Consider the following 24,454-nt stretch of genomic DNA (forward strand, 5'->3'; position numbering starts at 1 on the left):
CGACCAGCTAGGTCTGAGGTCTGAGGTAAAATGCGAACACTCGTTGTGCTTCGCGAACAAGACCATGATATAGAAACTGGCATGACGAAAAGAGCAATTCTGCGAACACGGAATGATCCGCACGTTGTGATGGTGTATTTTGATCTCATGATACATTAAATCTACATGCGAGGTATTCTCAACTCAATCATACAAGCCGTCATTGCAAAGCTGATATCCATTCCAAACCTCTTCGCCAAAACACCCGTCCTCATTACAACATCACAGACGCACTACCCGTTTTAACCAACAACACCAGTCTGCCGCCTCGCTTGGCTGTTGCCGCCGGTCTTCTTCTGAGTACCAGGCCGCGCGAGCGTGTATTTGGCGAATGCCCTCGCGAGAGCCTTCTTGCAACTAACTTTCTGGCTGCCCACGAAGCTGTCCACTGTGACGGCGATCGCTCGGTCCATGTCTTGTGATGAGCAGTATTCTGAGAGGCGCATGCGGCAGAAGGCTTCGCTGATACGGATGATGGCTTCAAGATGTCGCACCTAAGTTTGTCAGTTTGAGATGCCACGGTTTTCATGATGTAGGAAGAACTTACTGTGATGGGGTAGGCACCGGTGGCAAGAGACTCTCGTCTCATGTCGGCAAACAGTCGTGCAATCTTGTCCTCGTCGACATGGTACAGCTTTGGGGAACAGTGCTCGCGCGCGTAGAGGATATACTTTCTTAACAACTCCTGAGGAATATCACCCTCGGCCTTGCGGCCACCATTCGTGGCTTGTGTCTCAGCTTGTGTGTCATGTTCAACTTCCATCGAGTCCTGCTGAGCTTGGCTGAGAGGGTGGCTTCGGCTATGTGATCCGACGATGAATCGTGCCAGACGCTCATCCTCCTCGGGCTCAACGGTGTCTCGCACCACACACAGGATATCAAAACGAGACAAGATAGGCTCTGTCAACTCAACATTGGCAGAGAAGGGGGCGGTGGAGTTGTATCGTCCACCGATGGGATTGGCGGCAGCAATGACACCACATCGAGCTTGTAGGGTGGTGACAATACCGGCTTTGGAGATGGAGATGGTCTGCTGTTCCATTGCTTCGTGGATAGACGTTCGATCTTGGTCGTTCATCTTGTCAAACTCGTCAATGAGACAAGTTCCACGGTCAGCCAACACCAGAGCACCACCTTCCAGAGTCCATTCACTGGTGAGAGGATCTCTTCGGACACTGGCCGTCAAACCGACAGCACTGGCACCTTGACCTGTAGCAAACACAGCTCGGTGAGCTGTCTTCTCAGCATACTTGAGAACCTGGGACTTGGCTGTACCTGGATCACCAAGGAGGAGTACGTTGATGTCACCTCGGAGGTGATGAGCACCCTTGGTAACCTTGGCAACACCACCGAAGAGCGACAAAGCCACGGCGGTTTTGATGTCAGTATGGCCGTAGATACTAGGTGCTATCGAGTTGATAATCTTGTCCACAATATTGGGGTCGCGAGACAGCTTGCGGATTGTGTGCTCATCCTCTTCAGTCATTCGGAAACCAGCCAGCTGGTCATGAGACTTGACAACATTGTTTGCTTCGAGGATAGTAGCAAACACAGGGAAGCCGTTGCGGTTGTTGAGCTGAGCATCATAGTTGTTGCGGTAGATTCCAGTCACTTCAATCTCCTCACCAGGCTTTGCCTTGTCGATCAGATCCCAGAGAAGAATAACCTCGCGCGATCGTGGCAATCGACCAGCGGGTACTGTTCCAGGAGATTCTTGGAGGGTGAGTTTTTGGTAGTTTCGGTAGACAGTTTTCTCCGAGTTGAGAGTGAAGGGGCCTCTCGACTGGCAGCTTTGGCAGAATGTGATCTTGACTTCGACGTTTGACTCTTGTTGGAAAGGTCCGAGAGTAACACCGCACTTGCTGCAGTCGAACTTGACGTACTTGAGCTGAGGAAAGACGCCCGATCGTCGGGTAACGACACCGCTGACTCGAACAAGGCAGTTGAGGTGAGACTGGCGGAGTTGTCGTAGTGTGTAGTGCACAGGCAGATCGAAGATACGAACGTGGATCTCGGCGTGAATGCGCTCGTAATCGGGGTAGTGAAGCAGAACAACGTCCATGGCAACCTCGTCGAACAACTTGATCATCTCTTGAGGCGCATTGGCCAAGAAGTAAGCCAGAATGGCCTTGCTTTCGGAGAGGTGTTCGTATGAGACCTCAAGAGACTCGGCGTTGATCTCACCGAGTGTTCGGATTCGGTTACCGTAGACGGATGAACCAGAGCTGTCAGTGTAGGATGTGAGGAAAGCTTTGAACTCGCGTCTGATGGTTCGCTGGACTGAGGGTTGCGACACCCACTCGGTGACGTTGGTAGCCTTTACATCAGCAAGTGCTTCGAGGGAGAGTTCCTCGGCCATGATGTCGGTGTCCATGAAATCGTCGGGATCTTCATCGTAATGGTGACGGCGACGTCGGGGCTGGGCTGTGAGATCAATGTCGCCATCATCTTCATCGCCATCGAGATAGATATTGGGAATTTCCCGTCTGACTGCCTGATCTCTTCGGTTGAGCTGGGCTTCTAGCCGACGTCGATCGGCAAGGTTCATCTCGTCATAATCGCCCTCGTCGTCAATGCCAATGCCTTCGTACATGTCATTCTCTCGTTCTTGGTAATCGGCCTCGTAGCCTTCACGGAACAGATCAACGTCGTCTTCTGCCATTTCGTCGAGCTCATCGATATCGTCTTGGATCTGGGCCTCTTCCTCGATGTCATCGTCGTCCTCAACACCGTGCGCCATGTTGAACTCGGCAGGGGGCGAAGAAGGCATAGGGCTTGAGCCGAAGCCTGCTGGTGAAGGGCCATCGCTTCCTCCTGTTCGCGATCGCTTTCTGTTCGGACGAGCCGAAGAAGGATGTAGCGGGGAACTTCAAGTGGCTGTTAGCTAATTTTCTTTTGCTTGAATGGTGGTGAAGAACACCCTGGAGAGACAAACCTCATGGTTGCAACTCTTCAAAGATATCGATAATTGGTGATATCGTGATAGAGTATCTGAGTAATTCTGGAGACCAAAAGTTTGGTTTGAACTGAAAGTGTCAAGATTGAGGGGCTCAATTCGTGGTCATGGTTGGAAGGGAAACGACAGCATGAAAGTGGGTGCAGTTGACAAGGGGTAATTTCGCGTATCAAGGCGCGGCTCGACGCGTTAATTGATTGGTACTGACGTGCCACGCGTAAAGTGGTTTGCCTCTGCTGACAGAATTACTTGGCCTAAACCTTACAACAAGCTCCCCTATAGATGCCCGCGTTATTATAGCACCCTACGAGCTTCGCAACCTCCAACTCGAGCTGTAGTTAAGGAACTGTCGCACTGTCGATAAGGTAGGACCTTAGCTGACCATTCTCCTCATCTTGTACTTGTACAAGTATCAAACCTTGCATCACCCATCAATTCTGACAAACCTGTCATCCGATCCTTTAATAGTCATCTTTCATCTTTCATCTGTTTCTTTCTTTTCCACATTTATCTTCAATATTCGACAGCCTCTCTCTGATCTCATCAATCGCACTCATGTCTGCAGACGCTGCCTCGGCCTCTGCGCCCGTGCAAGATGCGCCTCAACAACAATCTCGAGAACGCAAGGATAGCTTTTCTGGAAAGTCGCAAACTTCCGAGACATCGCAAACAGCTGCCGAGTAGGATGCCAGTTTCTCTGAACATGTAGTAGCTCTCTAACACCAACTAGGTTTATTCGATCTCAAGAAGCTCTTGAAGCCGATGCCCGCGAGGCACTTCCTTACGTATGTTTCCACTCCACTCTTCTTCCGGTCGCGGCATTGACTTACGATTCTGTAGAGCATTGATACATGCACCAAAATTCTCGGCCCTCTGCGACAAGCTGTCTTTGCTTGCCTGACCTGCAACCCCCCACCAGCGAAAGAAGGCGACGACTGGACCCCCGCAGGTGTCTGCTATGCTTGTTCTATCCAATGTCACGGCGAACATACACTCGTCGAGATTTTCCAGAAGCGCAACTTCACATGCGACTGCGGTACCAAGCGCATCCCATCGACAAGCCCATGTACTCTCCGCCTGAACGAGGCCACCAACACTCGAGGTGGGGTTCACTCCGAAGAGCCCGATGTGAACAACAAGTACAATCACAACTTCCGCAATAGATTCTGCGGCTGCGAGTGCGACTATGATCCGTTCCAACAGAAGGGCACAATGTTCCAGTGTCTTGGTCTGGGAACTACTGAAACAGGTGGATGCGGCGAAGACTGGTATCATCCAGGTTGTCTTGTTGGCATGGGGCCTAACTGGTTCGAGAAGATGGAGAAGCCTAAGAAGGCAGCTAAAGCGAATGCTGACGAAGGCAAGTTGACGACGATCACCGAGGGTAACGAAGAGCAGCAGAATCCGGCCGAGAAGTCTGGGGAGACGAACGGTACTGCCCAGCCTACTACCGAGGAAGAGGAAGAGGATGAAGATGTCCCCATGCCCCCAGGATTTCCAGAGGAGGATGCCTTCGAGGCCTTCCTATGCTACAAGTGTGTCGATGCGCATCCCTGGATCAAGCGCTACGCTGGTACTTCGGGCTTTCTTCCCGCAGTCTTTGTCAACCAGGCCGACTCGGAAGCAAAAGTTGAGGCACCCTCGGTCAAAGAGGAATCTTCTACTGCTACTGAGCAAGCACCTACAGACGGGTCCGCATCAGCCTCGCGAAAGCGCAAGGCCGAAGATGATACCGAGGAGTCTACAGAAGTTAAGCGTGTCAAGAGCGAGTCCCTATCCGAAGATTCGAAGCCCGCAGAGACGTCATTCACCGATACGCTCCCCTGCAAACTGAAGAATTTTCCCCCTGCCCCTCAGGGACAGTTCTCGCTCTTCATGAAGGAAGACTTTCGCGAAGCATTCTGCCGCTGCTCATCCTGCTATCCCAACCTCAACCCCCACCCTCAGCTCCTCGAAGAGGAAGAAGTCTACGAACCACCCCTGTCCGACGATGGCTCCCAAGCAGGCGGCAATGGCGGTGGTTCTCACGGCAGTGGCAGTCTCCTTGAGCGTGGTGAGAGCGCACTTCGCAATGTCGACCGCGTACGAGCCATCGAGGGTGTCATGGCTTACAACCACCTCAAGGAACGACTCAAACCATTCTTCCAGCAGTTTGCCGAGAGCGGACAAGCCATTGGCGCTGAGGATATCAAAGCATATTTTGCCAAGCTTCGAGGTGATGAGCAGGGTATTCAGGAGGCAGCTGCTGGAGCCAAGGATGGTGAGGGTGGTGGTAGTGGCGATGGAGGTTCGCGAAAGGAGCAAAGTGGTTATTAATCATTAAAATGTGAGACATGAACATGAAATCGATGCTATAAGGGTGAGCGGGGAGTTGACCGGACTAGATACACGGTTGGGTTGTTTGGTGTAAGAGTAGTGTACAGTAAAGGCGGCATGCCATAGTTTGATACCGGAAATGGGGATACAAGATAGTGCAAGACGATACTTCATACAATTCTTGATCAGTTTTTCTCTTAATGGCTTCCCTTCATCATCATAAACACTGAATTGGCTAGGCAAGCTACTGCTTCATTCTTCGTGGCTCCTGATGCTTGAGGAACTGAGCAATAGCATGTTTCTTAACACATATAATCCATTTATTCCTATGGTACATATCCATTCATGTCTTGGGTATCGCTAAATCAAAACATTCCCATTTTTCAAGTCGTCTCCCTGCCCTTCAAACACTCCCCCCTACTGTCCCGTCGACCCTGTACTTGACGCCGCGCTCGACGGCCGAGGTGGCAACGCAGGTACACCATGCGAAGCCCCAGAATCTTCCCTTTGCATCGGAATACCTCCCATCATCCCCATCCCGATACCCATACCCGGTAGAGGCAGCTGAGGCGGCGGACCTTGTCCATCACTATCCTCTGCCTGACTGTCCAACTGCTCCTGTGCCGCCTTGAGGTCCAGTTCATGCAACCTTTGCTTTTCAGCCGGGTCGATAATATCATCATCGTCACTCCAGTAAGGATCATCATCGTCGAGTTCAGGCATAGCCATGCGCTTCCAGAATCGCAACTCCTGACGATGCGCTTTCTCATCAACGAGTTTGTTCCAGCGCCCTTCGTCTTCGTCGTACTTGCGCCGGTACTCGCGAAGGCTCTCGTTCGCGCGACCTGCGTGCGCTTGCATCTGCCAGATTTGTTCGCGAAGACGGGCGTTCTCGTCGCGTGCGTCGGCGAGTTGCTTGCGGTAGGAGCGGTGCCAGGCGGCTACATCACTGACGTGCTTGGTCTTGTACTCGTGGAATTGTCGAAGGAGGTTTGCCATGGCGTTGGCGTATTGCGAGAGGAGTTTGGCATTGGAGTCACGGCTGAACTTTGCTTTTTCTAGAGATTCTGTGAGGAGCGATACCAGAGCGTCGATGTTTTGTTCTTGGCCTGGGATAGGTTAGCTGTGGTTCAGTGAGTGTAAGATAGAAGACATACCATTTATATCATCGGCAGCATTTTCAATAACTTGTGAATTGCTAACCCCCTGTGCCCTCGCCCTGTTCCTCACTCTTCCCAACCCATTGACAATATCCTCTGTAACCCTTCGGTTCTCTGCAAGTTGGCGGCTGAGCTCCTCAACCATACCATAGATGTAGTTAAGTTCAGCTTGGTGGCCTGCAGGTGTAGGAACAGGCATCCCGGCAGCCATGTTCGTCCCATTCATACCATTCATCATAGCGATCTGCTGCTGCTGCCACTGATGTTGCGGCTGCGGGGAGTACTGCTGCTGTTGGTACTGTTGTTGTTGTTGTTGCTGCTGCTGGTAATGACGCGCCGTGGATGTTGGAGATGGCGCAGGCGCGGGAGAAGAAGGTGAGGATAGTGATGGGTCGTGGGGGCTCGGGCTTGGAGGCGCTTGAAAGCTCATGTCTTGTCCACTCGGGAACCTGGGCCTCGAGCGTTTGGAGGATGGTGTTGGTTGTCTTAGCCTTGTTTGTGGATGGAGCTGGATGCTTGATTTGGTATAGCCTAGCGGTTCCCCCCTCAGTGTTGCGACACTTCACCGGTGCTCGGAGGGGCGCAAAATTATTTTGCCGACGACAGTGGACCTTGATTGGCAACGATTGAAGAAACCCCCTGAACAAAATGCTCATAGAAGGATCTTTACTCCGTAGTTCTGATAGAAGTAATGGTTCATTGAAGCTTGCTAATTATTTAGCACTTCCAGACAAACTCCAATTGGTCATATCTCTTAACATAGATACTTATATTCAGGAACAAGCTAATACCTGTATAATACAAAAGATGGATCACTTATACCAGCAAGCTCATTTGATTGTCTCTTATTTTGATCATTGACTTTTTGTATCCTTTTACATTTCTCATAACTCCAGTCGGATTGAACTCAATCCGTCCCGTCAGGGTAGTCTTTATGAGAAGTCATCTAAGCGAGTGACTGCTGAGTAAGGTAGCGACTGTCACTACTATAAGAAAGGAAAGCTGTATAAAATCTCAGGTCATTTACTTCGTTTCGTCATATCGTTGAGTGCATTGCACTGATTCGTAACATGGGTCCTGTAGTCAGTCACCAAGCGCCAAATTTTTTCTTTCACTCTGGAGTGTCAACCTCCATCCTGTCTTCTGAAGGCTTTGTGTCCATGATCAGGGATTCTTCCGCCGGCTGTGAGGGTTCAAGTGTCGATGTTGATGTCATAGTCGACTCTTTCTGTTCAAAGACAGGGGGAACAGCTGCGCTGCTGCCACTCGTACCCCCAGTAGCTCCGCCGCTTCCCATACCGTTGCTTGCCGACAACCGGTACTCGCCATCAGGCTTGCGCTCGATGATGCCCTCATCCAGTGCCCACTGGGCCAGAAGGCCATCCACTCCAAGCCTGCCACCTTCGCCCTTCTCCATGTGCCGACCGACATGCTCGGTCCACTCGTCCCAGGACGATGGGCCTTCGAAGACGCTCTGGCAGCCTTGCTTCGGGCATGCTGAGCGCTGAGGTGGTAAGCGACGCTGAACAAGGCACGACACTTGCATCTCCTTCACATGCGTATCCCACTCAGATTGGAGTTTACTATCACCCTTAGCAATCGCTCTCTTGATCTGGAAGGGTGCATGCATGCGTCGCAAGTGTTGGGTGAACAGATCTTTGCGGTTGAACTCGTTGCCCTTGCCCTCGGCCGTGCTCTGAGGGCAGGATGAACAACGATAGTACTGCAGACACAGATGTTGAGATGCAATATGTCGTTTCCATTCGTTCTTGGATCCAAAAGTGCTGGTACATCCAGCGAATGAAAACGCACATGGGAACGGCCTGGTATGGGCCGCAGCAATGTGTTTCCTCAACGAAGACGAGTCCTTAAAAGGGGCATGACTGCAATGGTTGCAGCGAGTGTCCTGCTTGGGGAGGGACCGTCGTGGTGGCTTGGCTGCCGCGTTGGTATTGCGAAGTGTTGCCAAAGGATCATCGTTACCATGCTCCTCAGTCTCGCCATCTGGCCTTATGTCAGGCATCCCGTCAGGAAGGATCGTGCGCGGCCTGTTGATATTTTGGGTCTCGTCGCTGCGATGCCGCACATGGCTCAAGGCCTTCAACTGTTCAGCAGCTTCTTGCATCTCCGCAGAGTCCTCCACTTCGTCTTTGGGCTTGCCATGTCCACCTGCTGGGTTCGCATACGATGGGGCTGAAGGACTTGTTTGTGGAAGATGTTCGTTTCGTTCTACGGAGTTGGGAGTTTCCCTCACGGCCGGGGAATGGAAAGAGATATCGTGACCCTCGTCTCGTCGAACACGTGCAGGTGTCCCATATGCGTGGTCCCTTGCCTCCAGGAGAATTCGGCCATCTTCGACTTCTCTTGCAGAAGGCTTAATACCAGAAGAACCTACAAGTCTGTGATACAAGTGAATCATGTTGTGAGAGCTTATATACCCCAAGAAACAACAAACTTTGTCGTGCTGTACCACGTTCCAGATGGAGTGGGGCATGGAGATAAGAAGCATCGTAGGTGGTCCAAGGAACATGCCTTCCACCGCAATTTTATCGCCCAGGGGAGGCGTGCTTTGTAGCCATTGAGAGAAAAAGGACATATCTGGGCTAGCATCACCAACAAAGGTCGTACAAACGAGGACACGGTGCTCTTCAAACCTAAGGTCAACAACTGACTCTGGGTCAATGAGCTGTTCTTCGCGGTTCCCTTGGCCCTCTGCGTCGACTCCATTCTGTGATTCTGAACGAGATCTTGAGGGCATTGGCGCAAGAGCAATACTATGACCCTTTCCTGGTGTCAATGGCATAAAAACCGGATGATTTGGAGATGAATGTGTATTCGAGGTACTGCCATTCGTTTGCCGGGGAGTCTGAACCAGTTGCTGTTGCTGCTTCAGCGATAACAGTTCCTCGTGGAGCTTCTGTGTCGTAAAGGGACGCCCGCTACTGAGCTTCTGTAAAACCTCAACCAAATTTGACGTAAAGGAGCGTTCTGTACTGTCTGGGCTACGGTCGGATGTGCAGGCTGCTATGGCTTGCTTCACGCCGTGACTACCGGCCATGGGAGGATCCGGTAACGCACATGTGTCCAGCAACAAGAGGATATCGGACTGGGCATCCTCGAACAGGCAACGGACGCCATCCCACTTGAGTTTTGCAGCATCTTCTCGTGCATTACTATGGGAAGGCTGTCAGAGGCAGGAGGAAGAGGACATTTGAGAAATGTTCGACTCACCAAGCCCAGAAAAGCTGGCCATCAGAGCTTACGTAGCCCTGGCCAGCATAGTAGATAATGAGCAGATGATTGGCTCTTGCATTCTCGAGAAAAGAAGCAATCTGAACTCCGAGCTTTATGCTAGGGTTCGGTACCGTGGGAATATGCCATCGCTCAGTTCGGTATTTGTAGTGCTTCTGGAACACTTGCTCGAGTGCAGCCAGGTCTTCATCAACAGACTTGTCTTCTTCCCACCTTAATAGTAACACAGAAACGTCAGTGTAAGGGTGACGTTCGGTCTGTCTCTGGATCAGCATAGCAGCATCCTGTAGATGCCGCGCAAAAGACTCAAAATCATGTCTTTCGGAAAGAGGAGCTGCGACCTCCTGAGCTGGATAATGTTGCTGGGGCTATATCCGAGCCTGGGTTAGCAAGGACACGCAGAAAGCTGGAAAACAAGGCTGACCGATTCGTGAGGGAATTGTGTTGGCGGCGGCGGCTTGCTGGGAGTCGTGTTGACCTTAGGGGCCAGCTTTCGCTTTTTACTCGAAGGTTCCATCGGGCAAGGCTGTGAGTCGATGTAGATGCAGTCGTCAGCAGGTTAAGCCGGAGGAGGTCATTGATCAATCGAGGACGAATCGGCCACGGGATCGAGCACGAAATTTCCTGCTACCTAGTCGGTGGTTAAGAGTCAATATCGTCGCAGTTTCGGTAGTTTCGGTATAATTGACGTCGAAGAGAAGTGAATAGAGACGGCGAAACAAAAATATACGGGCAGGCGAGGGGAATTGAAGTCGAAATCGAACGATGTGCGAACAAAGTCTCGGCTGATGAGGTCAGAAGGAGGGACAAGGTAGAGGCCAATGGCTACAAAAATGTGGAAAGTCAAAGCGCGTCCAGGAGCAAAGAGACACCCAAAGTCGCAAGAGGTAAAAGAAGAAGGAAATGGCAGAGGGAAACAGGTGAGGCTGCCTCGGCGAGGCTATCGTGGCCGACCTAGACCCAGGTCATGGAAGATGGGTACAGTTGGTGCTAGGGGTTCTCCATTGGCTATTAGCCGAGCAGAAATGCCACAGAAGAGGAGAGCCAAACTGAAAGTGGCGGCCTCCGCCTCCACTTCGTCAGCCTCTCACTCGCCAAGAGCAAGGTCAAGTCAACGCGTGCGTGCACCTCAGCGAGAGCTGGGTAAGATGTGGCTGTTTCGCCTTGTACGAGCAACAAGAGCATACTGATTGATTGTCTGATCATGTACTCACTTCTGAACAATTTCCCCAGTATCGGGTTATTTCACCTTCACTTCGCTCAGCAGCAAACTCAGCTGCCTGTCTCAGCAACTCCTGTGAGAAGAGAGAGAAACAAAAGGTAGCTGGAACTACCATGGAGGGGTTGAATGTTGAACTGAGGGGGTTTGGCGAATAGAACCAAAGATGGAAGGCTTCACAAAAGTTCTCAGCTGATAAAAGAAGGAGGAGGAGGCAGGAGAGGAAAAGCCTAGATCAGCATTATTTCCAGCGCCTTACCTACCTTGAGCTTGACCTGCACAAATCATCCATGGCCAGCATAGCTAAAGTTCTCACACAACTTTGAACAACTCCCCCAGCCAATCCGAGCCTCATGCCCCATCCCCCTCTATTCTCACTACACGCTACAGATTCACTGAGACGCCGGGTGGGCTGCGATAAGATTGACACATTGGGGGACGGTCGAGTCAAATCTGGAGTCTTTTTTTTTTGTAGTGAATCACTCTCATTCAGTTGACTTCTCCAAACTCTGATAACGGCCTCTACTAACAACACCCTCATTACCTGACCTACTTTACTTATCTCACCTGCGTCGAGGTACTACAGTGTGTGAATTTATCCCAGTCCGCCTGAACGCTAACTACGACGAGACCAAGAGCACCGAGGGCTGGTCTGGGGTCTGTCCTTTGTGGGCCGCTTGTTGAGACCCTGAGATGTGTTTTGCAGTTGCAGCGTTTTAGCTCAAGCTGATCAGCTTTCAGAGTTTCAACGGCGCAAGCCCCCCTCAATCGTCTACACCCAAACACTTGCTATCGTCCTCGGTTATCATTCGATTCATACTTTAATGTCACCATGGCATAACCAAATCGAAAGTATTGCAGCAATGAGCTCTCGGGGTGGAGAAATGGCGCACCCAACTCAAGCCCCGGACGAGCCGTGTCGACTTGTCAACACGGCTGTGGACAGCCAGCAACAGCTTGCTGCGCCGTGGAGGACGAGTAGGAGAACAGGACACGAAACAGCCGGGTCTCCAACGAATGAATGCAGCAGACGGCGAGAGGGCCGCTCGGCAACCTTGTCCTAAGCATGCACGACGGTAACACTGAGTGCAGAAGCACAGCCTGTGTCGCCAGTCGTTGTAGACCTTGAGCTTGCCGCATTGTGCTCTCTGGCACGGGATCATGCAACCCGAAGCCTCCAGCGTAGATAGTAGATGTCTTGAAACTCAATGGATTGGTCGCTCACATATGAGGCCATTGAGCTGCATAAATGATAAGAATCACTTGCCTCGCAGCCTAGCATCCTGAGGTACGTCTGCAGATAGCAACCACAAAAGCAGAGCCTCGGTGTGGGCAGGGCTGACGCATCCAAACAATCCTATTGTTTGAGATGCAGCACATATCCCTGTTGAGTTCGGCAAAACTCAACTGCTCAAGTTGGATGTGGAGGAGGTTTCGTCTAAACATCGTCTAAGATTAGGTAGTAAAGAATGGAGAAGCCACCATCTATATCACTGAATGCGCGATGCATCCTTCACTTCCTTTCGAATATAATTATACCAACTGGTATAATGAAAGTGGAAGGATGCTGACAGCTTCAGTTGATACTCTGTAGCTGAAATAGATTCAGGTGGGTGTAAGTGGAGGCTGGTAGACTGGAGGGAATCCAGAGCCTGCTGCAGTAAGCGGAGACATTGTATCTCCTCATTCTACCTTAATCAGATCAGTTTGCATTCTTGACATTCCATTCCATCTTTGGGGGTTACAAATACTTACTTAAGGAACATAAGGCTAGAAGGGTTTATTAATATACTTCTATTGTAAGTAACACCTCGCCAATAGGTTGACGAGTACAGTAAACGCGCATTTGATCGGACTTCGTCAGCAAAACTGTTAGCCCAAAGGTTGATTACGAGGTTGAATCCTTAATCCTCGTATCTCAGTCAGAAGATTCCTGACGAAAAGAAAGACCGCGCGTCTCATCAAGAGCTCGTGTAAAGTAAAGATACAGCCTTGGTGCCGTGTGCCGAAGATTGGGAGTAGCGTTCAACTAATCCGTGGATTCCCGTCGAAGCCCAAGAAATCCAGGTACTCCATGTAACTCGATGGAGGCAATTGTGGTTCTCTTGGGTATCACTTGGCTGCCTCATGGAGATTTCAAGAATCGGTATCGAGAAACCCAGCATTCCCAATATGGAGACGAAATCGTTAACGTCCCTGATTCTAATGAGAAACCCTGAAGATAGCGACAACTGACAGCCAAGTGGGTGAGGCTCGGTAGGGGAGGAAAGAAAACTCAGAACCTTGATCCTAAGTGACAAAGGAATTTAGGTAATATAGCCTAAGCTTACGGCGACATTTGCTGAGTTTATTTTGACACCTTCTCTCAAGCTTTGATGTTTTCTCCCCCCAAGGGCTCGGTTGCGGGAGTGTGGCGAGCACAGCCACAGCCTGGAGATCTACACAGCCAATTATAGTTCACAACGGACTAACAATTTCCAACTTCGGTCGTTCTATTTCCGTGACTGTAAATCCCATCCCTTCTTGTGGAAAATGCCACTGATGGGATATGGGCTTTCCGACGGAGCTGCTCATTCCCGTTCATTCGTTTCGTAGATCAAACGCAGGCGATTCATCTCTACGAACCACAGGCCAAGATCATCGAGGCAAAAAAAGCCAAAGCTTTTGGAACCCGCCAAGAACAATCGATGGACCCGTGAACGGGCGGGAGAGCATGGATGGTCGAAAAGAGAAGAGCCAAGCTTACACAGCCACTCTCTAGCCGTCTCGTGTCTGCGAACCACATGGGACGGACGGGATGTAGAGTTTATATGGTATCATCGTTTCAGCCCAGACAACTGGACCTCATGATTTCTACGCGTACTGGACGAGCAGAGAGGGATTCAGCGATCATCATCTGCATCCCCCATGTCCTCTATTAAACGTGCAGTAGCCAGGAGAAATGCCCTGTGTCCAACCACAAGACAAGCCGCTGTCAGGATGTCAAGTGGCGCGTGAGTTTCCAGGCCTGGGCAAGTTCCCGTCGCCTCTGCAGTCAAAGACTCAAAATTTACAGGGGTCGAGGGGCACCATCTCGCTGTTCCCAGCAGAGGCTTCCAAGATTCCTCCACTGACGAGCCTGGCTCCCGCGCAAATCCGAGAGGTCCGCTCACTGTTGCGTCAGGGCTTCCAGGGATGATGGATCCAAAAATGGCTGAGGAGAGGTGCCCTGGGCTTCCCATGAGGCGGGGCGACCTGCGTTACGTTACGTAGTGCCGACTCTTTAGTCTTAGGTTGTTGCTCACTGCCAGCCAAGAACTGCTCTGCTGGGAACTATGACTATGACTGCCTGGGCTGCCCACAATCTGCCTTACTGTACCTACCTCGATCAATCAAATCTTGACGTGAGCTTTCAACTCTTCCAAAACATCAAAGACCACTCATCTTAGCCCACGCGGCGTGATCAGCTTCAACCCTCTCTGAACACAGCCGCCCACCTGATCTCGATAAGCGACAAGAGCCAAGACCTTCTACAGCTCACCAACAGCTTTGCGCGACAGTGACACCTTTACAAACACCCAAATCGCCTGTATCTCAACTTTCTTCACTCGATTGAAGCGCAAGCCACAACACAACTACGCACTCTGCGCCCATGGACTCCGGCGGAGTCAGGAGAAAGGATACCACCAAAGGCCCGCCTCTTCGAGTTCTATCACTCGGTAAGCGCCCGCCAAGATGACGTCTGCTTCATTTGATCCAATGCTAATACGCGCCAGATGGAGGAGGTGTCCGCGGTTACTCCATATTTATTATTATCCAGGAGCTTATGCACCGAACTTTTGTCGAGATCGAAGGCCGCGCTCCCAAGCGACACGAAATTCCCAAGCCATGCGATCATTTCGACCTAATCGTCGGTACTGGCACAGGCGGCTTGATTGCCTTGATGCTGGGTCGATTGCGTCTTGACATCGAGACGTGTAAGGAGCTCTACGTTCGTCTTACGCGCATGGTTTTCCAGACCGACAAGACTATTGCGGGCATTCCTTATAGATCGACTTTGTTCAAGGCCAGCAAACTCGAGGAGGCTATCAAGGCGGCTGTCCAAGAACACACGGTGAAGGAGAGGGAAGGCAACGATGGCTCAGATTCTCCCCTCACCAATCCCCTCAACGCTGCGATGTACTCAAGCGCCGGTGCCCCTCGCCGAAACCAGAGCAACGCAAGCACCGTTAGCTTTAGCGCTCGCAGCCCTGCTTCGCAAATGGCGTATCGACCTGCGTATAACTCAAGATACGGCGATCCTAATGCGCGCCTATACGATCATCGAGAAAACCGCACCAAAACGTGAGTCATACCTCAATTGCTTTCCACCCATGACAGCATCACTAACATATCTTCTAGTGCGGTGACGGCAGTTTATAAGGGTTCTCCTCGAGGCTCACCCGCTGCTCTTTTGCGATCCTACGATTCTCGAAAAGAACCTCCTCCCGAGTTCGACTGCAAGATTTGGCAGGCTGGTCGAGCCACTTGTGCGATCGGATTGGCCTTCAAGCCCATCACCATTGGTCAATCAGTTTTTCACGATGATGGTGTCGGCACTTTCAACCCTAGTCCAGAAGCCCTGGACGAAGCTGTGGTCAACGAGTGGCCCGGTCGCGAAGTGGGTGTTTTTGTTAGCGTCGGTACTGGCAGACGGCCTAAGGGCAGCGATTCGAACTCGCAGATGTGGTATGAAGGCTTCTTGGGCGATTTTGCCGACGCGCGTAGGAAGTTGATCGCCAAGATCGAAGGCTGCGAGAAGATTCACGAGTACATGATGCGCGAGCACCTTGGAAGGCGAAATGTCAGTATTGACGCCTACTACCGTCTTAATGTGGAAGTTGGTGTTGGTGAGTTTGGAATGAATGAGTGGAACCGGCTGGGCGAAATCAGCACTGGTACTCGACGGTATATGTCAAGGGAGGCCGAGCAAAGGATGATCCAGGGCATTTCTTCCAAGCTTGCCAAAATTCACCGAGCCAGGATCCGTCATGCACGAGCTCCGGAAGGAATCCCAGAACTTGTCAAGTCAACTTCAACCACATGGGAGATGCCTATGGCATTTGAGCTTGCAGGCGATATTCCAACTACTGTTCCACTTCCTCACAGTCCCGCGAGCCGGTCTTCGTTCGAGTCGGGCTCGGATAGTTTGCATATCCGCAACAACAACCATAACGGTTCGCCACGAAGCTCAAACGAACGAATGCACGCAGAAACGCATAACGTTCCCAACTCTCCTCCCCTAGGACCCCGAGGTCCTAGCGCCAGCGCTCCCTCTTTACATCCAGAGGATCGTTTGGCAGTATCATCACCTACACCTGCGCAGTATCGCGAAGGTGTGTCGGGCCAAGACTTGATCGCTATTGTGAGCCCAGATGAGTATCCTAGGCCGCCTCCCAACATGGCCGCGCCGCCACCGACACGGATTGAACCGCCGCCGCTGCCCCCCAAGACGCCTCTCCCGGAGAGCCAGCAGCATCAAGGTCGAAGAGTGCCTACAGCCGCGCCTCCTTATCCGTTAGACGATGACGAGCCCCCGCCTGTGAACATGGCCCGAAAGCCGGACTACCGGGGAAGATAAGCATATTTTGATGCCGCTTCGTCATGAGACAATCCTTGCAATTTGAGTTTGGCTATGAAAAATGACGTCTCGAGCTTGACCATGAGCTCGAATCCACGAAAAATCCATGAAACGAGAACTAGAACGATTATAAGACTGGCGTTGAGCGTGGAGGAATCGGTGATGATGATTCTTGTTTCTTTTGCTTCTGCTTCTTCACGACTAGATACCACCTGGTTTTACTTGGATGCGAACCTTTGAATGTACTTGATGCTATGAAATTGATGGAAAGATTCTGGGTTAATAACTATATATCTGTTGGTCAAAGTGGCTGTACTTGTATAATGGAAATTAGCTTTTTATCTATAACGGCTGCCTATCCTCTTCGGAGATATGAAGGTTAATTAAAGCGAAAAATGGGATGTATTGGAATTTTACCGTCTCATTGTTCGATCAGCCTGGGGCTCGGAGGATTTGGGAGCTCTAAGATCGCGGGTAAGCAGATCTTCGATACGACGGACTCGCGGAAGGGTCCGGCCCCCCCACTGATTGTTCCCTGCTGAGGCCTAGGCCTTGATAGATCGTACGGTAGGTAAGAACGTCGTAAATAATCCCTGTTTGCCTCTGGTCCACGGAGACGACGAATATTCATTCCTTCAAGGGATGTCGTAGGACTCTTATACGTTCTCTTAAGATGTAACGCACGGTTCGCTCTTTTCATTATCAGCAACCATCAACTGAGACAATGGACTGATCGAGTCTTAAACACGAGGCAGCTGAAGGCTCGCCTTGGAGCCAAAAATGAGACTCCATTCCCCCGTCCGTCGGTATTCGCGACTATGCTTGACCGGTTTAGGATAGCTTCACGATTTAACCTTCGATTCAGGTTGAGCTCGTCGTCTTTAATTGGAGAGTTTGTAGCAAACGTTTCTGGCTAGGGCATGTTAATCCAAGTTCGAGACTCAGTACGATTAGGCATCACCAAGACAAGAGGTGCATAACAGTTTCAGCACGGCTTCGTTCTCTCTTCCAGGCAACTTCTTCTCTTTTTCCATCACATCCGCTAGAAGGGAGGGAAGAAGAAAAAGCAAGCAAGCGTATCGTCACTGTGATCGGCACCCACGGAGAGACACGCGGGCCCTGGTTCGACATTTCTTTGTTCTGGTTTTGCTTGGCATATTGTTAAACGCCTCTGAAGAATTGGGGGTTTCTGTCATCTTCAACGACGGGGGAAAACAAAATAGGTCTTTTTTATTTTTCTCTTTCGATACTGTGCTGGGGTGACATTGCATCGATATTGGATCCTTCTATCTACAACCCGCATATCCCAAGGAAGAGAAGACAAGAGAAGAGGCGACAGGAAGAGACTCCCTGCGCCCGCGGAACTTTGCGCCAGAGACACGCATACTGCGCTGCAACCAAACAGTCCCTCCCCGGACCAGGCCTTGGAAGAAGGACGCAGGCTACAGCCTACAGCCGCCCGTTGCCGCGTTTGGTCAACAGGCGAAGGACGCTCGGCCTCGCGCTTCAATTGAGATCAGATATATCCCCATCTGCTCTTCTTCTCCCTGGCTCTGTCTCTGTTCCTCTTTGAGGAACAAACATGGCTCTCAATTGAACCCCTACAACATCAGGGCATTTCAGTCATTAAGCCCAAAAACAGAAAAAGACAAGACAGACACACCCATCTTTCTTTTCTCTCCCTGCAGTTTGCACACGCAAACTTGCATCTTCGATTTAGAACCAACAACCACCCGCCGCTGCAATCCTGGTTAACCCCTGGCCTGTCGTTGAACCAACAACCTCACTCAGTGTCTCTGACGGGTTCTCATTTGGGAGTGCTGAGCCAATCAATCGCTTGAGCGACGTCAAGGGGACACCGAGTATTACCGACATAGATCGCCTGTCATTCTCGATTTGGTCATTTTTGGGGGTATTGCAAAGTGAGAGGGGAAAATAGTGAAATCGCTAAAGTTGTTGGTGGAACGATGATGCCGGTACTTGGAGCCACGCCGATGCAAGTCGCACCTCGACAACGAGCTCCGCGACAAACGTCATCGTGCCTTGAATGCCGTCGTCGCAAGCAAAAGGTGAGTTTTATTCATTGACAACTTGTCAATCGAATCGGTATATCTTTGGTCTTTTCAGCCTAATTGTTTGCCACTGTTATATTCAACTACCTACCTACGACCGGCTAAAACCCGACTAACACTCAATGCTTGTAGTGCTCTCAAAGTCAACCATGTACAAATTGCTTTCGTCGGTTTCCCTCACCTGAATGTATATATGAAGTCAAGTCTTCCAAAAGGTCAGTGTATCTGTACTACCGTGGGTGAACTCTTCATCATCGCCCTTCCAGGAGACCTCGTCTACAGCGACTAACATGCCCTAGACATCATCCAATAGCTTCACGGCCTAAACCGCCTCTGGTGGTAGATGTACGAGAAGGTCCTTACTCACATCTCAACCCTGCGTCCATCCAAGACGCTCTCTATTATCTCGAGGATGAAAAATCACCATCTTCCTCGGCAACTAGTCCTAGCACATCCGTCGCCACTTCAGCTACACAACCACGAACTGATCTCTGGTTACCTTACAAGATTCATTCATCAGCAAATGGTGACGACGACGACACGATAGCTCAGTCCGTCCGGATCATCACGGAAAAGAGCACCATAAAAGCCAAACTCAATTATTCCAAGGAACGTGTCACAGAGATCTTGGGGTCTCAAGATCACGATGAGCGGTACAATATCCTTCCGCCAGTTGATGGCTCTGCAGTGCAGCTAGAGTATCTTCCTATGAAACCTACCAAGTTAAACAAGGAGTTAGTACGCATTCGTAAGTCGCGTTTATCATTTCTGTCTACTTGTTCACTAATGCCTGTGGTCTAGACTTGCAATTACTCTCACGCTTCAAATGCGCAGTAGACGGCAATCCAGACCCTGCCAACGAGTTCATGAACTTCTGGATTCCCTGCACATTGCAAGATCCTCTCCTTCTGCAAATCGTCTTATTTACATCGTCATGCTGGCTGTCCGAAACTCGTCATTTTTCCAAGGCTTTACAATACGCACACAAGCACCAGGTTTATCGGATGCTGAATTCTCAGCTCACGGATCAGCAAGCACAGACGAGCGATACTTTAGTTCTTGGTGTTGTCCAGATGATTGCGGACTCTTGGTACTGGGGCGCTACACATGATTTGAAAGCACACCTTAGTGGTCTCCGAGGGATGATCAACCTGAGAGGTGGACTGTCACAGCTAGGTTTGCGTGGTTACTTGGCCAAGATGGTTCTCATGTAAGTTGTTGCATAGCAGCTGCCAATAGAATGTTGCAGCTGCGGTACCTTGACCTTTATTGCACAAGAATCTGACGTGTTACAGTCACGACATCGTCATGGCGCTCGCACATGAGATCAAGCCCTCCATGTATGGGCATCCCGGCTTTGAGTTCCGGGATTCTCGAGCCATGCCTTTCAACACGGCCTTCAACACCCCCTTTATTAGCAACTGGCAATCCTTCAAAGAATGTTCAAATTCTCTACAATTACACCCAAGCACTGCTCAAATACTCGATGACATGAGGGGCTTATTTTCAGCAGTTCTAGCTTTACCGAGAAATCCAAGTTCTGAACACGTCCAAAGGGTTCTCTCAACGGCTCAGTGGTTTCACAAGAGGATCCTGGATTTACCGGAGGACACACCACCTCTTCAATCTCCAAGACCTTCCCAGTCATCTCGAGCAAGCTCGGTCGAGAGCCCAGGCAGCTCTGCGGGATCACTTAGAAGTGACAAGTCTTCATCACCCTCCCTACTTCCAGACATCATGTATCGCGTCATCCGCAAAGTGGCCTTGATCTACTGCCAAGCAATCCTTAATCGTTCCCCAATCAGCTCTGCTTGTTCTGAATCAGACATTCAAGCGATCTGGCTATCGATTTGGCATTCCGGTCTGGCAACTTGGAAATCAGTCCTCGGTATCTTCGCATGGGTCATGATTGCCCTTGTAACAAATTGTCACAAAATTGGTCCTGGCCGCCTCATCAAGACCTTGACCATGTCTACAATGATGTCTATCGGGATGGAGAACTGGGACGTCTTCAATCATATAGCGAAAACAGCCTTCAGACTGCAAAGATGGCTGGCAGGAGGACGAGATCATACAAATGACCTTATGGGAGGAGAGAAAGTGGTGGACAAATACGGCTTTGGGATGATAGGCGCATTACCACCTGTCGATGTACCAGCTGATTCCACATCAGCAGAAGATATTTAAATACGCAGGCCTCGGCTCTGAAAAGTACAAGGCTCCGTCTTCGGTCACATGCAGATACGAGCAATGAATTGTCTCTGAACGCGGAGATCATATCCGTTTACATGCTCAATGACGACATGTCTCAACTGGGAACAACTGTGAGACAATAAAAAATTGTCAAATACTCGCTTTCTCCTCGAATTATGTACAGGCTGCTACTCCCTCTCATGCCGTTTCTTACTACTTAAAGAGGGCAGTCCACAAAGTTGCACGGCATTGAATCTGGTTGTTACGCGGTACCATGTACGACTTCACACCGCTTAGAGACGATATACCTTACGGTAGTGTTCTCTTGCCTGGAGATGAGGGCTATGAGGAAGGGCTGCAAAGATGGAGCGCGGCTTGCGTGAAGAGAGCAGTATGTCAAACGCATCGACTTCCCTCACGATACTCACATAGCGTAGGCAGCTATCGTCTTACCGATTAACTCGCAAGAGGTGTCCACTGCAGTCACATTTGCAGTTTCGAATCAAATACCAATGACTGTATGCGGTGGTGGCCACTCATCCAGTGGTGCCTCATCATCCGAGGGTATGATCATTGACTTGAGAAAGATGCGAAAGGTCAAAGTTAACGCAGAAGCTATGACCGTCGAGTTCGAAGGGGGCTGTCTATGGAAAGATGTTGATACAGCCCTCGAGCGACATGGTCTGGCGACAGTTGGAGGTGTCGTCAATCACACAGGGGTTGGAGGACTTACGCTCGGGGGAGGCCATGGTTTTCTCACACCTAGACACGGTCTTACCATCGACAACCTGTTGAAGGCGGAAGTTGTTCTTGCAGATGGGAAGATCGTCGAAGCGTCTGAAGACACGAATCGGGATCTGTTCTGGGCTATTCGAGGTGCTGGTGCACAGTTTGGAGTCGTAACCCGTTTCTTATCTCGATCTCATCGACAAGACAAAGTCTGGAGTGGAACTTTGGCGTACTCGGCTGATAAGCTACCTGATTTGCTTCGCTTTGCGAATGTGTTGTATAGAGGACCGAACCCAGATGGGCATTGCTTCGCATTGGGCATTGGCTTTGGACCTGATGAGGCAACCCGTGTCGTGTCCGCTATTCCTCTGTTTCACGGCTCAGAAGTTGATGCGAAGCGATACTTCTCTGGTCTCCTCGAGATAGAGGCAATAGCTAATAATACGGAGATGATGACGACGGCGAAGACGAACACGCTCCTCAACTCCGTCATGGACCATGGCATTCGACGACTCATGGGCTCAGGCAACATCACAATGCCCCTTGATATCGAGCCAATGCTACAAACAGCAGAAAATTTCTGGAAATTCTGCGAATCACGCGACGGAATGGGAAAATCTGTCTTGGCTATTGAGTTCTTCCCAACAGACAAGATTCGAGAAGTCCCCCAAGATGCAACAGCCTACGCCAATCGAGGCGATTACTACGACGCCATGACTTCGTTTGCATGGGTGAACCCAGACTACGATTCAGAGATACGGCAATTCAATAGGAGCCTGTGTAAGAGGATCCGAAAGACGAACGGGTATTCAGCTACGGCGGGTGGACACTGGAGCAAGGGGCCTGTGGGGGTTTATATCAATATCGAGGCTGATAGTATATCGCCCAAAGATGCTTGGGGGGTGAATCTGCCGAGGTTGAGGGAGTTGAAGAGGAAGTGTGATCCGGATAATGTGTTTAACAAGTGGCATGGTATTGCTGAAGATGGTGCTGGGACGGTGTAATGAGATTGCAGGGAAGCAATTCGAGACATCATGATTGACGAAATTCAACTACCTTCTAACAATCTGATCTTGAGATTTATTCACATAAGCTGGAAGATAAACTGCATTGCAATCCCTAGAGGAGGTAATCTCTGTTTACAAGGTTGTGTACGTGTGTCGTAATTCTTCAAAAGCTATCGTTTAGTCCATTCGTTGTCGTTATTAACAGAGCCGCACAACACTTATAGCTGTCCGTGCGTGAACAATAGCACTGATATTATATCTGACCAGGCCTGATATCATTATCATTTTGCTTCACTTGCACACACCAAGCTGGTGCCATGGTTGAACATGTCCGTCTCCAGAAAGCTTACCCTAGGCTCCCTCTGTCTCTCAGAAGATGAGTAGTTCGGTGTTGTCTCGTAGTACATTCATACTGTGAACAACATACTATGTACGATGAAAGGAGATATACTATGATTCATAATCATTTAAACAGACTTCAGTTTATTAATCGGAAAACATGCAAAGATTCCGAATTCCATCACAGTACAGGGTAAGTTCCGAGACACGATACGATAATAACACCACCCATGGTGTTTGTAAGACAAGGGATGATTGCGCTGACGGGACGCTGCCGAGAGAACGGAGGCCATTGCCTTCCACATCGGCTGTTTCAACTATGGACGACTCACTTATTGCGCTGCGGAATAGAACCTTGGTTGGAACCAACCGAACGCCCTGCACCGGGCGGCAGCTTGATAGAGTCCGAAAGTCTCACACCTGAAGCGCACCAACCAATAACCAACGTAAGCGAAGTGAAGTGAAGCAAACCTGAAGGGGTTGGATTACAATTGAGTTTCGGCTACGACTTGGAATTTCAAGAATCACTCGGTCACGTTGGTGATGATGGAGGGGACTTTGCTTGGCGACCATTGAGAAACGGGAGACGGCATGCCAGTTCTAGCACCGTACCGTGGGCACGTCGATGATGCCAGTGACGCTAGCGAGTGCGTTCCTGGGCCCGAGTCCCGGAGATAGGAGGGTTTCAAGGTTTAGTTAGTTAGGTCAATGGCACTAGTGAGCGACATACATATGTTATGGCGCGACAAAACGTACGGAAGATGCCGCACAAGTTTACGATATGTCATATCTGTCTGTGAGCTTGGCTTGGAACAAGAGACGCTCTAGGCGATGGAAAATGCCCAAGGGCTGGTATTTTGTGGGGGTTCGTTGAGCAATGCAGAGGGATCTACAGGGGATTTGGTGGAGGTTGAATGTAACGGTATCGCGATGTTGAACCTTGTCTTACAAGTGGTGCCATGTCATGGGAGTGAGTGCATACCTGAGGGTTTGAGTTATTGATCAAGGTGTAGGGAGATGGGATGATGAGGCTCACCGTATACCGAGCCCTAGAAGGAAAAAGCAAAGTGATGAACAGGTACGAAGCAACATGCTACAGATAAGTCGAAGTTAATGCACTGACTGCATCGCATCACATCGCATCCATCACGCACAGGTCCTGCCTGTAGGTGTAAGGAGGCTGTAGCTAGCCTACCTGGATACCTAGTAGGTAGCTGCAGTCTGTAAGGTAAGCCTGGTTGCCTGGCAAGGTAGTGTAGTGTAATAGTGTAGTGTAGCGGATATAGTTGCATGTTACGGTTGTAGTCGATTAGTTAGCTGACAGCCACATAGGCTCTGCGAAGTGAGATCCGCGGCACAGAAGAGGCCAACGGTTGCGATGCTTATGCATACCCGATCAGTACAAGTGCATCGCGGTAGTTGAGCAGGGTCCTCTTCTTTATCTTGTTCTTGTTTTATTGTGTTTCATGGCAGTTGGAGCCAATAATTATGTATGTACGTATGTACTGACAGCCCAGCACATACAACAGAGGAGATTGCAGATGCGGCCGATGCATGCACACGCCCTGCCACA

At 50.3% G+C, this 24,454-nt stretch overlaps 7 protein-coding genes across 7 annotated transcripts; 4 read left to right on the top strand and 3 right to left on the bottom strand.

Annotated features, from left to right (window-relative positions):
- Positions 1–281: 281 nt before the first annotated feature.
- Positions 282–2,779, bottom strand: FPRO_08529 (putative DNA replication licensing factor (nimQ); the record flags this gene model as incomplete). Its single annotated transcript, XM_031222207.1, has 2 exons — positions 282–533; positions 587–2,779. The coding sequence occupies 2 exons, from the start codon at positions 2,777–2,779 to the stop codon at positions 282–284; spliced, it is 2,445 nt and encodes an 814-aa protein (XP_031087689.1).
- A 771-nt stretch (positions 2,780–3,550) lies between these two features.
- On the top strand, positions 3,551–5,311 carry FPRO_08530 (uncharacterized protein; the record flags this gene model as incomplete). The annotated part of the gene is made up of 3 exons (XM_031222208.1): positions 3,551–3,675; positions 3,726–3,780; positions 3,836–5,311. The coding sequence occupies 3 exons, from the start codon at positions 3,551–3,553 to the stop codon at positions 5,309–5,311; spliced, it is 1,656 nt and encodes a 551-aa protein (XP_031087690.1).
- Positions 5,312–5,728: 417 nt separating this feature from the next.
- Positions 5,729–6,901, bottom strand: FPRO_08531 (uncharacterized protein; the record flags this gene model as incomplete). Its single annotated transcript, XM_031222209.1, has 2 exons — positions 5,729–6,420; positions 6,469–6,901. The coding sequence occupies 2 exons, from the start codon at positions 6,899–6,901 to the stop codon at positions 5,729–5,731; spliced, it is 1,125 nt and encodes a 374-aa protein (XP_031087691.1).
- A 681-nt stretch (positions 6,902–7,582) lies between these two features.
- On the bottom strand, positions 7,583–10,240 carry FPRO_08532 (uncharacterized protein; the record flags this gene model as incomplete). The annotated part of the gene is made up of 3 exons (XM_031222210.1): positions 7,583–9,644; positions 9,703–10,091; positions 10,148–10,240. The coding sequence occupies 3 exons, from the start codon at positions 10,238–10,240 to the stop codon at positions 7,583–7,585; spliced, it is 2,544 nt and encodes an 847-aa protein (XP_031087692.1).
- A 4,333-nt stretch (positions 10,241–14,573) lies between these two features.
- FPRO_08533 (uncharacterized protein) lies at positions 14,574–16,541 on the top strand (the record flags this gene model as incomplete). The annotated part of the gene is made up of 3 exons (XM_031222211.1): positions 14,574–14,640; positions 14,698–15,265; positions 15,323–16,541. 3 exons carry the CDS (start codon positions 14,574–14,576, stop codon positions 16,539–16,541), a joined length of 1,854 nt encoding a protein of 617 aa, XP_031087693.1.
- A 1,970-nt stretch (positions 16,542–18,511) lies between these two features.
- Positions 18,512–20,800, top strand: FPRO_08534 (uncharacterized protein; the record flags this gene model as incomplete). The annotated part of the gene is made up of 5 exons (XM_031222212.1): positions 18,512–18,610; positions 18,746–18,828; positions 18,913–19,361; positions 19,415–19,823; positions 19,909–20,800. 5 exons carry the CDS (start codon positions 18,512–18,514, stop codon positions 20,798–20,800), a joined length of 1,932 nt encoding a protein of 643 aa, XP_031087694.1.
- Positions 20,801–21,080: 280 nt separating this feature from the next.
- Positions 21,081–22,539, top strand: FPRO_08535 (uncharacterized protein; the record flags this gene model as incomplete). Its single annotated transcript, XM_031222213.1, has 2 exons — positions 21,081–21,197; positions 21,244–22,539. 2 exons carry the CDS (start codon positions 21,081–21,083, stop codon positions 22,537–22,539), a joined length of 1,413 nt encoding a protein of 470 aa, XP_031087695.1.
- Between the last annotated feature and the right edge of the window lie 1,915 nt (positions 22,540–24,454).

Source organism: Fusarium proliferatum, assembly GCF_900067095.1.
Source record: "Fusarium proliferatum ET1 genome assembly, contig: FPRO_scaffold011, whole genome shotgun sequence".
NCBI lineage: Eukaryota > Fungi > Ascomycota > Sordariomycetes > Hypocreales > Nectriaceae > Fusarium > Fusarium proliferatum.